The sequence below is a fragment of the Diospyros lotus genome, chromosome 15 (genome assembly GCF_014633365.1).
Source record: "Diospyros lotus cultivar Yz01 chromosome 15, ASM1463336v1, whole genome shotgun sequence".
Taxonomy (NCBI): domain Eukaryota; kingdom Viridiplantae; phylum Streptophyta; class Magnoliopsida; order Ericales; family Ebenaceae; genus Diospyros; species Diospyros lotus.
In genome coordinates, this window is record NC_068352.1 from 30455819 (window position 1) to 30467936 (window position 12118).

At 36.3% G+C, this 12118-nt stretch overlaps 2 protein-coding genes across 3 annotated transcripts in view; both read right to left on the reverse strand.

The window, feature by feature from the left end:
• Positions 1-1183: 1183 nt before the first annotated feature.
• Positions 1184-8607, reverse strand: LOC127792021 (zinc finger protein CONSTANS-LIKE 9-like). Its single transcript, XM_052322301.1, has 6 exons — positions 8364-8607; positions 6807-7583; positions 4396-4623; positions 2273-2574; positions 1920-2077; positions 1184-1836 (listed from the first exon to the last, which is right to left on the reverse strand). The coding sequence occupies exons 2-5, from the start codon at positions 7389-7391 to the stop codon at positions 1948-1950; spliced, it is 1245 nt and encodes a 414-aa protein (XP_052178261.1). The 5' UTR covers positions 7392-7583; positions 8364-8607; the 3' UTR covers positions 1184-1836; positions 1920-1947.
• Positions 8608-9798: 1191 nt separating this feature from the next.
• The window catches only part of LOC127792022 (uncharacterized), a 35963-nt gene continuing 33643 nt past the window's right edge, over positions 9799-12118 (reverse strand). The window contains exons 16-17 of one of the 2 annotated variants that reach the window (XM_052322303.1): positions 10522-10782; positions 9799-10435 (exon numbers count right to left, since the gene is read on the reverse strand). In XM_052322303.1, the coding sequence (XP_052178263.1) occupies positions 10596-10782 (187 nt within the window). In that variant the 3' untranslated portion in view covers positions 9799-10435; positions 10522-10595. The remainder of the gene's footprint in view (positions 10436-10521; positions 10783-12118) is intronic. The other variant, XM_052322302.1, reaches the window with a different exon arrangement.

The window sequence follows — 12118 nt, forward strand, 5'->3', positions numbered from 1 at the left end:
AATATATGTTATAGAACAATGTATCCATGTAATAGAATTTTCATACGAAATGACAGATAGTGAAACATAAGATTATTTAGTTTTATGAGACCTATTTTGGTTTACCACTCTTTTTAAAAAAAATCATAATACGTTAGTATTCACAATAATTTTTATAAGATTTAATTTCTCGTTAAAGGTAGAATTTAGAATAAAAAATATTTACAGAATGTAATTTTTTTTGTCTTTTTTAAGAAAAAAAAGATAATGGAATAATATTGAAAGGGCTAGTCATGAAAAAATTAATCTTTTTTGTGAATTTATAATTTTATGTAATTCTTTAAATTTTGGCAATTTGGTTTTAATTAGATAAAATTTTATCCAACATGTGAAATTAATTTAAAGGGAGTGTTCATTTTAACTTGACATGCAAAGTATTATATAATAATAATATTTTTGACATTTATATGCGCACAAGTTAAAATATATATATATATATATCTTGAATTTGAGTCTTAAGATTAGTTTGAGTCTAAATTATATATATATATATTTTTGTATATATATAAGTTTTACAAATATGATTATTATATGATATCTTATATATCAAGTCAGTATGAATATATTTTTTTAAATTAATTTTATATGTTAGATAAAATTATATTTAATTAAATTAATTTAAAATTAATTATTAAAATTTAAAAAAGTTAAATAAAATTATAAATTCGTAAGAAAAATTAAATTATTTTCATGATTAACCTGATTAAAAAATACTTGCACTAACGTGGCCATGTTAAATACTAAAAAAAATAATAATATTCGATTTAAAAACTTAGACTAAATACGTGAGTGGAAAGGGTGAAAATCCCATCCAACCCCCATTTATGTTAATGCTGGAGCTCGCTCATGTATTTTCAGTCCAGCTTTCAGACCATATCGGGCCCATACCTGAATTGGAGATCCACAACCATGCTTCGATTGGAAAGAAAATTAAATCCCACAATCCCGTCCCATGAATGGCAAAATAGATGAATAAATAAATAAATCCCACAATCCCATCGAGCAGATTTCCTCCAACAAGAGACAGGACATCATTCTTGTGTCTCTGTCATGCCATATAAGTAGAAGCATCCTGGCAAGCACACAGTAATTAATAAATGGCAGTACTGCTGATGTACAATCTCTATCACAAATAGAATAGTAGGCACAATGATGATACAACCATTCTTTGGATGTCAAATGTCATGACCAGAGAAACAAAGATTGTTTATTGGAGCTGGAATACTACAGGATTATTACAGACTGGAGTTTCTGACCCAACTACAGTATAGTGATTTATGCTGTACATCTGGCAAAAAGAAGGAAAAGAAGCTTACAAATACCAACCTTTTGTCTGATGCAATTTGGCACCTATCATGCCTGCATTCTTCCTAGCTACTTGGAAACATGTATCATCAACTATACGTGTCACAGAGAAGGGGGAGGAATATATTACAAGAAGCAGCAGTCAAAACAACTTGGCAAATGAATCTTGGGGGAAAGATTGTGCCAATGATATAATGTGACTAATGCAGCAACAAAATCTAAGAGAAATATTGTTCTTATAAACGAGTACTCGGCAAAGCTTGGAATTCTTTCTTTGGTGATGAAGATTTGGGCAGGGTAACTGTGCCCTCAGACGAAGGGGGGAAGCACGCTGTATAGAGTAATTGCGACTACAGTTCGCCATCACGTGACATCACAGTCCATCCTTTCTTTATGATGGAGAATCAGATTTCTCATCTTGAATTTCGTTGGTGAATCAATGAGACAGAGCAGTCTAAATCCACCTTCATGCACTTTAGACAACTGAAGCTCCTGCAGTATATGAGCAACTTTGTCATTGAAAGAGAAAGCACCGCATCAATTCGTTTCCAACTTAGGCTTTGATGATTCCTGACCTCGTAGGAATGGTGAAAGCTTGTACGCTCAGAAGCTCCTTGTTTGGCTCAATGGATCATAATCATAAGCATCACCAGCCTTCACAAAGCGACCCTTCACACGCCTCCTTACGTCAGCCCTTGCCTTGCGAGAGGCATATCTTACCTTCTTCTCAAATCTGTGGGATAATTAACATAATGTTAAGCATTAGATACCACGATGGTGACAGTAAAAATTCCATCCCTTGGGAATCAGAAGATAAGGTGACTGGCACAAAGTTATCAGTAAAAATTTCATCTAAATATATTAAAAACTAAGGGAAAAAGAAAAGAGGAGGAGATGGGGAGGGGTAAGGGGAACTTTCAAGTCTTACTTGCGTGTCTTCTTCTTTTCCTTGTAACGCAAAACAGCACTACTCCTACTGGTTGAAGGGACAGAGCTTTCAGGTCGTGGGTGGCACCATGGTGGTTCTCCCATGAGAAGCATTGAAGAAGCATCACAATCTTGATAATCTCCAGCGCTACTCTCTCCAGTAAGACCAGAAAATGAGAGGTTAGAATGGGCTTGCCTAGCAAAACAAAGGTTTGGCTCAGTTTTAGAGCTCATCATGGAATCAGCAGAGGCAGCATTGCTGGAAGCTGGCTGGATTGCATTAACCAGTCCAATTGATGACCCCTGGTGAAAACAAGCAACATCTGAGAATAACTGTATTGTAGACTAGATAGACTCACAAATTTAGAAAAAATAATAGAGGGCAGGTGTTACAGCAATATGAGACACTTCTATCCAGGTACTTCAGCAGAAGACACAAATGAGCAAGTGCTCGATCTTTGCTACCACAGAAGTTGCATAAGAGAAGAAAAATGGTATACCTAGTGCATAAGGCTCCCCACTCTGCGAGGGTCAGGTGACGGTTGTTTTTATAAACAGCCTTACCCTTGCTTTGCAAAGAGGCTGTTTTTATAACTTGAACCTATGACCTTTCAGACACAAAAGAGCAACATTATTGGAAAGAAGACCCATGTTTATTTTCAGTTTGCAAAATTGAGGCACAGCACCCAGAATAAACTAGAAGTTTCCTTGCTATCCATGCAAAACTTTTGATGTTAAAAGAAAATTCATGATCTAATTGTGGGTCTCCATTTTGCAAACATGAATAACAGGTTGTACTAGCTCAATGCCATAAATAGTTCCTGATTGAAGTGGAAGGTTTTTCTTTTGTTTGTTTTTTTTTTTTTTTTTTGGGGGGGGGGGGGGTGCTAAGTGGAAGGTTTTTCATGCGATGGGAATGAAAACTATCAGCTCGGCTGATAATTGAAAAACGAAGGAAATTTTCCCTGTTTTAAGTAATTGCCCATTCTGATCATAGCTGCAGATGACTTAACCATAATAAAGAAACAATTATTAAAATAAAAAACCTGCAAGAATTGATATAGAGAAGGTTGAAGAAACCGTAAAAGGATAGAGTGTTAACTAAGATCATGAGAGGGAAAAAGAAATCACAAATAGTAAGGAATGTAGATGCAGGCCAACCATATAGCATATTGTTGTCTGCTTCAATCAGTGTTAACTAGACCGTCACTATCAAAGCTAAATCTTACTGTTACTACCATAGAAAGTGTTTAAAGTGCATTCTTATTAATGCTACAGCTAAAATTGAATTTGGCTGTTAATATTGGAAATTGGAAACCAGGCAGCAAGGTCAACATCCCAATATGAAAGCATGATACCTTAGAAAGGTCCATATGCAATGCCAGATATGGCTGGGTACACATTTCAGATTATATAAAGTGAACAAGAAAAATATGTTCACACTCCGAGAATCACTTGAGAAATATTAGCCAATTGTGCATTTAAGTTTTACTATACTGTGCATTACTTTTAATAGAATTCCTAAGTACTTTTAGGATGGGTACTTGAGTTAGTACAAGTAGAATTATAAATAAAGATAAAAGCATATCTGTTACACTCTTGAATTATCTAAAAGATATAAAAGTATGTGGAAGGGTAAAGAAAAAAAAAAATGAATCTCGTAGACACTTGAATGAGCACTAAAAAATATAAAATACGCAGAGTGAAGGAAAAAAAATCTAATGATAAATCACAAATGCAAGAAGTTAGGGATAAAGTTTTAGTAGAAGCAATGCAAAGTTATACAGGTTCTTTTCATTTTTTTCTTTTCCTCACACTGCCTAGTGGGATTAAGGCTTTGATTGTAGTTGATTGTGTTGCTTGTCCTTTGGCTAAGAGGGGAGAATTTCTTCTTGTAAAATCTGAACACAAACTTTGATAAATGCAGTGCAAAGAGAAAAGGTTAGAAAAAGATGGTAGAAAGGAAAGAACATAAAATTTACTGTAATAATTTCATTTATGGCAGTGCAATGAGAGAAAGATGTTCAAAATGAAATAGAGCAACAAAGATAATAATAAGTACAGAGGCCAACGATGAAAAGACTGACAAGGATAATGCAAAGAAATGTAAGGTAAGATGTGAACCTCAGCAGCGTAAGTGCGCTGACAATTCAAAACAGCACCGGACATGTCCTTCCCTCCAAATAGGCTGTCAATTCCTTCATTACCAAAGAGATGTTCTGGATCATTAAGAGCTACACCAAATAGTTCTTCATAGTTCTCAATATTCAAGTCAACTTCATCCATATCAAAGTCCTCATAGAATGCATCGTTGTCACATAGACCAGGCGTTTTTGTTCCAGAATAAAACATCTGAATATTAGTTAAGAACAGTTAGAGTAGTTCTCAAGCAAATAAGGAATAGACAACTTCTAACACGCTGAATCATTGATAATAACATAAAAATTATCAACCTATCAATTTTGGTAATCTCAATTGATAACAAACACTGAATGTAACTGCCTTTAATCTTGGTTACCAAATAGCTAGGAGCCCAGAACTGAAAATAAGTAGAAATACATTCTAAGAAGCAAGCAAAAAACTCAAAGCTGAGGTGTTGCAATCTTGAACATTCAGTTACTTGTTTGGCAGGAATCCATTTTCTGTTTTCCATCTTTTTGTAGCAGAGGAATATCCCTTTTAGAATTTTTTTTGGGGTTAAATAACAAGGTAATCTATATTTACTTGTAACTATATAGGCCTTAGCTATTTGTTCTTTTCAGATCCTGTAAAGGGTTTGCCCCCATTCTAGAGACTTTTCTTAGTGATATTTTTGGTTATCAGAAACTAAATACAACATGAAAAAGAATCACAAGCCTTAATCCCACTAGCTGGGATATCAGAAACTATATAAAATATAAAATGGATTTTTTGACAACTAGAAAGGCTTCAATTTGCACTTGTATTGAAGATATCACTAAACAGGTCAAAGGTCATAGCACCTGTAATAGAAACCTAGAATTGGATCTCACCCTCATATTGGTTGTGGTCTTATGAATAGTGGCTGCCAAACCCATTGTGAGCCCATTTGGACCAGGAAAACAAGTCAATAAATAACAGGTAAACAGAACCAGAAATTAAAAAAAAGAACACTTTTGATGCATGAACAGGATCCATTTGTAAGTTATTAAACACCCAAAAGGAAGCATAAGATGACTCTTTACTAGTTCCAGGGGTCCTAGAGTGTAAAATAGAGAATAAACCAATTTGAGACCCCACAAAATTAATATAATACCATTAAAATTAAAGAGAAATCTTTAAGTCTTAAATGTCAACATATAACATACATAACAATCACATGCACAAGACTGTCTGCTTTGCATGGGTCAGGGGAGTGTTATTGTTTGTATGCAACCTTACCCTTAAGGAACAACCCTATAGTTGCTACTAAAGCTAGTACTCCACAAAGGAGCAACTCGTCATAAATATTAACATGTAGATTAGCTAGAAAAGTCAATATACATTACGAGTCTAGTTGTTATTTTGATACATTACAAGCCATGAATGTCAGACACGAAAACCAACATTCTTGATCCATGTCTTTCATTCCGGCACTTCTCTCACTTCAGTTTTATGAATGGCATTCACTCATTTGTTTATTTGACTTAATGGTTTCCATATCAACCTTGTTAGTGATTGTTAGTGACTACCTCATTCTGGAAGGTTCACTAAGTCTTTTTGGGATGGCAGCTCCAGACGAGATATCAATGACTGGGAGGTTTAGGAATTGACAAATCTCTTAGACATGCTTCACAGCTTCTATTCATTTCACAGCAAGACTAAATTACATTCCCCAAGTACAGGTGTTTTTTGAATTGTCCTACCAAGTTTTGGCTGACAAAACTCAAATAAGAAGTATCACTGTAGCCTTGCAAAATAAAAGAGCCAGACTCGGATGACACCACTGACAATATGAGACAAAAATATAGTCATACACGAAATTTCATTAGGTATTGCAGTTTCATTTAAGCTATTATATGAGAAGTTGCAAACATGAATGGATCAAAAACCATTCAAGGGATGTTTCCCAGTCATGAAAATACACTTAAAAACGGGGTCCCCAGATCACAAGGCTCTTTCTCTGCAAAGGGCTGAGAGGGTAATATTCATAAGCAGCCTTACCTTACTTTATAAAGAGGTCGTTTTTACAACTCAAACCCATAACCTTCCAATCACAAAGAAGCAACATCGCTGTTGCTATTGAGGGTCATCCTCAGTCAAGAAAATACACTTAAAGGTTAAAAAATAAACTTTGGGGAAGGAGTGTGAGATGCATCTTTCAAAGGATAGGAGTAGTCTACAAATGCTTGTTACAAGAAGATAAAAGGGAAATCCTTATTTTTCAGAGTTTCCAGTTGTCAGTGCTCAGCTAGAGGATGAAAGACTGGGAGCCAGTATTACGCAAACTCCACAAGACCACAATATATTTCAGAGTTCTAAGTAGGTTCTAAACATAACTAACCATGTTAATTCCCAATATAAGGAATGGTAAGTACCTTGGATGAAGTTGAATTTACCAATCCCACTGATTGATCAACATTTTGTGGCTTGGTTTTCACTAGAGGCATTGAAGATGACCCCATCAAAATGCTTGACTTATCAATATCCTTTACATCATTCACTTCAATTAAGACAGAGTTATCTTGCCCATCATTAATCTGTAAAGGGTCTCTGCAGTCTGTTAAACTGTTGTCTGTAATGCTCATGGAACTCAGTCCCTTCTCGCAAGTAGAATCACCCACAGGAGTATCTAAAATAAATGACCACATCGTCGAGAGCTCTGCAGCTGAAGGGCAACCTGAATAACAATTAACCGCTTGCCTCTTATGCATTGATGCTGATGTAGAACCAGCATGTCCCAACCAATCACAATTCTGACAAAGAGATGTCCTCTCTTCAACACATCTAACAAATGCAGGTTGGGTATTACATCTTTCACACACAAGGGTCCGCGAATGACGTCGTGACAGTGCGTTGGCAGAATGCACATTGCGGTCACAGGATAAACATAGGCAAGCCGCATCAGATCGGCAATACACCATCGATCTTTGCTCCCCACAGAAATCACATATGTAACCCATGTTTGAACTCCTATCAGGTCAAAGGGGAATCCAACGAGATAGAAAAGTTGTAACTTGTATGATTTTTAAATTATCAAACCACTTGCATAAACCACAAACCAACGAAAGACTTCTTAGCTGGACAGGATTCTGACAAATTACACACAAGAAGTGACAAAGCTCTGTTCCTTGCTGCTATGAGATAAAAGTATTCTGCATTAAACAGGCCACCAGAAAATTAGGATTGTTCACTACTAAGGCAAAATAAGTTAAAACAGAAAAAAGGAAAGTTCAGCCCCCATTTAGAATAAACTAGATTGGTGCTGCAAAAAGATGCCAGGAATTTGAGAACAGATTTCCACAGAATAAAGCCCGCTGCATAATGGGAATGTGAAAATGAAAGGGATTCCAAAGTATTAACAGTCAAAGAGACATATATCCCCAGAAAAGATAAAAGAAGCCCAACTCACTGAGCATCTAGAATCCAATCATATAGAGAACAAAAGGAAATAATTAACAGAACCCAGACACTGTGCTTTTTGCATCCGATAAGAATAACCCACGCATGGAGAAAAAAAAAAAAAAACAAAATATAAACTGGGAAATACAAGAAAAAAGATTCAACCGCGAAGAGTCGAACTTATTGACAGAATACACAAAATTACAGGACTAAAACATAAACTCATAGTCTGAAGCCCGCATTAAGGATCTCCATTCCCAAGTGGGAAGGGCTCAGAAACCCAATTTTGAAAACAGAATTCCATGTAAAACCGTTAAAATTCCCGGAAAATTAGACATAGATACACAACGAACGCGAAGCTGCAGAATTCAGGAAAAGGAAAATTAAAAAAAGAAGAAGAAGAAGAAGGAGAAGGGAAAGCAGTTTGAGAGGACAGAAACAGATCGTCCAGCAAAAGGGTGTTGCAGAGCAGAATCAACCAAAACCAGAGAAAGGGGGAGAATTTTAGACAATTGAACAGCGCACAAAAATACCTATTGATTTGGCAGAGAAAAGCGGAGAAAGCCCAACAGTAGAAGAGCTCTTTTTGCAGAGACTTTGAAACCAGCAGAAACCCTAACAAACAACAAAACAAAGATCGACCTTTTCCAGAGTCTGATTCTCTCTCTCTTCTCTATTCTCTCTTCTCTCTATCTCTATCTCTATCTCTATCTCTGTGTGTGTGTGGGAGAGTTGTTCTTCTGAGGGCATGAGTCTTGTCTTTGTGTATTGTGTGAGTGACGCAGAATATAATAATAATAATAAGCTGATAAAAAGTGCAGATTGGTAGATAGAGAGAGAGCAAAAAGAAATCGAAAAAGCGTAGAGTGAGAAAACGAGGGTGGGACCCTGTCCCATTCACGAAAGCTAAAGTTAGGCCCATTTTCTTTTCTTTTATATTTCTTTTTCTTTATAACATGACACACACACACTCTCATACACTTTTCTCTCTCAAAATTAAAATTTCCCCAAATTCTACCTAACTTATGAACACACACACACACACAAAGATAGAGAGAGAGAGAGAGAGAGCTAGCTTAATCTCCCAACATAATAAAACCCAAAAATGTCAAAGTGAATATTTAATTCCTAAGGCTTGATTGATGGGTTTCAAAATTAATTTTGAGAAAAAAAAAAAAAAGAAGTAGTCAGGACGCCAAATGGAGGAAATTAGTTGGCCTTGAAAGGACAAAATGTGGGATAATGTGAACTCACACACAGTAGGGAAATTGAAATTATGGCCATATTTGAGGAAGCGTGAGACGGGCAAATATACTACTAGGCACCCGGAGGGGGTACGGGATGTAATGGCTAATTTGATACCATTAGGAAAACGAGGCGTGATCAAATCTGCCTTCCCCTTTGTCCATACGCTTTCTTTGTGTTTGTTTTTTCTGATGCGTGCCTGTTTTAGTACGTATCGTCGCCATTCATCAAAACCCTAATCTTCCTTTTAAATTAATTCCATTTTTCTCTTCAGCCCAAATAAAAATGATACATCAATTATAATTTCCAGAATATCAATCCAAACTGCTTTAATACCCATATGGATGGATCCACTAATAAAGCAAATAAGAAATTATTACTTTGGCATTGGGGGGTGTATATATATAATATATATATTATAAGAGAAGAATCAAAGCAGTGCAAGTAGAATTGGAACACGAAGAACAAAGAGGGCAGCATATAACCTCATATATATGGGCGCATTTCGGATAAGGCACTTGGGAACGCCCAGCCACTTGAGCGACAATTGTAAGACATGTGAGATTCAACCCACGATAGAAAAAAAGCTCCACTTTCTCTATCCCTCCCTCCAATTTACCTCACTGCCCTCCCCCCCCCCACACCTTCTCTCTCTACGCAATCACGGCAGCAATAAATTGAAATGGGTTAAAAAGCACATATCGTAGCACACGTACCCTCTCCACCAGGCGGTTGAAATGTCTGCGCCCCCAGTATGGGCTAAGTGGTCAATAAATTTAGTGTTAAAAGACTTTTCAGTGTCCCCCGGCATGGAATTAATTTAAGTTTATTATAGGCAAAGAAACTATGGTACTGAGATTGAAATCTTAAAAATATTATCGGCTGGCTATTTATTTAGATGATATTTAGATTGTATCAAGACAGGTGGTCATAAAACTATATCCCCATTAACCCTCGGTGAAAGTAAAGGGCAAGAGTATATCTTGAAATTCAAACTTACCCTTTTTGTTTAAAAAAGGGACAACCTAGGCTGCTTGACCTTTTTGTTGCAGCAACCAATTATGGTCAAAAGGCGGAAAGTTGTCCTCGGGCTTTTCCAAAAATGCCTCAAAGTTAAACACAATGGATCCTTGTGATCTTTTTCTCACTTTCGGGAAAGCGCAACACTTCGAACTAAAAGGCTATGTATTCAGGTTGAGTGCAAAAGATGGAAGTATCATCTCACGGTACAAATTCGCAATCCAAGCAGCCAGCAGCAGCAAACAGTTTAGATCTACTTGGTCTAATTTTGGAAAAGGGAAAAAGAGGGGTTATATTTGTACGGTCCAGTCCAGTCCAGTGTCGGCAGGGCCTCGGTTAACTGAATCAACCAACATTCAAGCAGTGAGCAAACCAGTGAAATAATAAATTAGGAGAAGAAAATTAATTGAAACTTGTCCCACTAACCTCGAATTAGATTGAATCCAGTCAAACCAACGAATTGTTGGTGGTTTCTTCTTTTCAGATTCTCTAACTACCATTTACCCACTCCAAGCGTGAACCGCATGGGATACGCTCCGACAAAGACGCAAAAGCCTTAAATATCCAGGTCTCAGATCATGAATTGCAGCTGTAATTTCAGCTGAGAGTGTTTCAGGCAGTGATTTTTGCGACATGGCAGCTGGTCCCCCCGATAAAGACGGAATAATCTCCGTAGGATATGTGCCCCTGTTCAAAAAACCAGGCAAGAGCATGAAAATATTGACAATTAAACACAACAAGGACATATAACTAGACGAGGATGACCCAGTAGCACTAATTAATGTATAGTGATCGTGTATGGCTAATGCACATTCTTTGCTGGCAAGACTATCACAACCCAAAAAAATTTGGAGATCAGATGCAATCAATTGCACAACCATGTCTTTCATCTAAATACGACCAAGACAATCTAGAATAGAGATAATAATAAGATGTAACATAGAACAACTTCAGGGTGAGAATAAAACAAGCGGGACCAACTTGACTACTTGCGTTTTCACATGCATCAACAGTCAATATGATTCACCTTTTATACAAGCAGAAAACTCAACTGCTACAAAAACAAAAAACTAAAAGAATCAAGAACGAAACAGATTTTATGAGGCTGCCCCTCTTTTTGTAGGGAACAGGGGGAGGGAAAGAAAGAAAACAAGAGAAAAACAAGAAGTCAGGATTAACTGCAAAAGAAGCCAGTTTTGGAACAAAAAAAAATAATAGCGAGTGTTCCGTGCATTGGGTGATTAAACATCCCATCTAGGTTCAGAATTATCAAATTCTACTTCATACAATATGCACAACCATCTTGACCTACAGAATATAAATTATGTTATATGGACTAGAGAAATATGTTGGGAGCTGGTAAATGTCTAAGATTCAGAATTATCTAATTCTGTGTCCAAGAACATGGATATACTACAAAATAGTTGTGATCTTTGACATGCTGTAGTATCCGGGAGAAGTGCTTTTGTAAAATGATAAGAGAAGTTGTATTCATAAATCATATTTATACAGTACACTTAAATTTCTAGGCAGGCTTGAACACATTTCCTCACATTCACACCAAGTACACGTGTATGAGGGAGTACAAACACACAATAAGGAGAGTCCATATAACATGCCTGCACAAGTAAACTTCCCTACCAAAAGTTAATTCTATGGCCCATATGAGCTAAGAAATTAATTAACTGTCGCTATCCCGAGTATGACTAAGGAAGAACAATACTTTTTGATTGACAATGAAAACTAAAAAACAATATTTTTGTCAAACATCAATTAGTTTTTTTCCCATATTATAACTTAAATTTATTTTTCCTTATCATTTTTCTTTCATTGTCTTTCCTTCAATGTATCCAACATCAAAATATAGCCTAAAGTTGTCTTAGACCCAGAGAGAGGGGTGGGAGGAGAATATAATTCAAATAAACTATTAATTACTACAAATTTATTCCAGGAAAAAAGAAAAAACCACTAAACAAGGGTAGATCAGCCACCACCAATGAGTCTATGAAAACAAATTGGGAAA

Coding starts and splice junctions, on each gene's coding strand:
- LOC127792021 (XM_052322301.1), bottom strand. CDS start 7,391: ATGGGTTACATATGTGATTTCTGTGGGGAGCAAAGATCGATGGTGTAT. Junction 4,624..6,806: donor TAAATTCAACTTCATCCAAG/GTACTTACCATT, acceptor ACTAATATTCAG/ATGTTTTATTCTGGAACAAA. Junction 2,078..2,272: donor GAAAAGAAGAAGACACGCAA/GTAAGACTTGAA, acceptor ATTATCCCACAG/ATTTGAGAAGAAGGTAAGAT.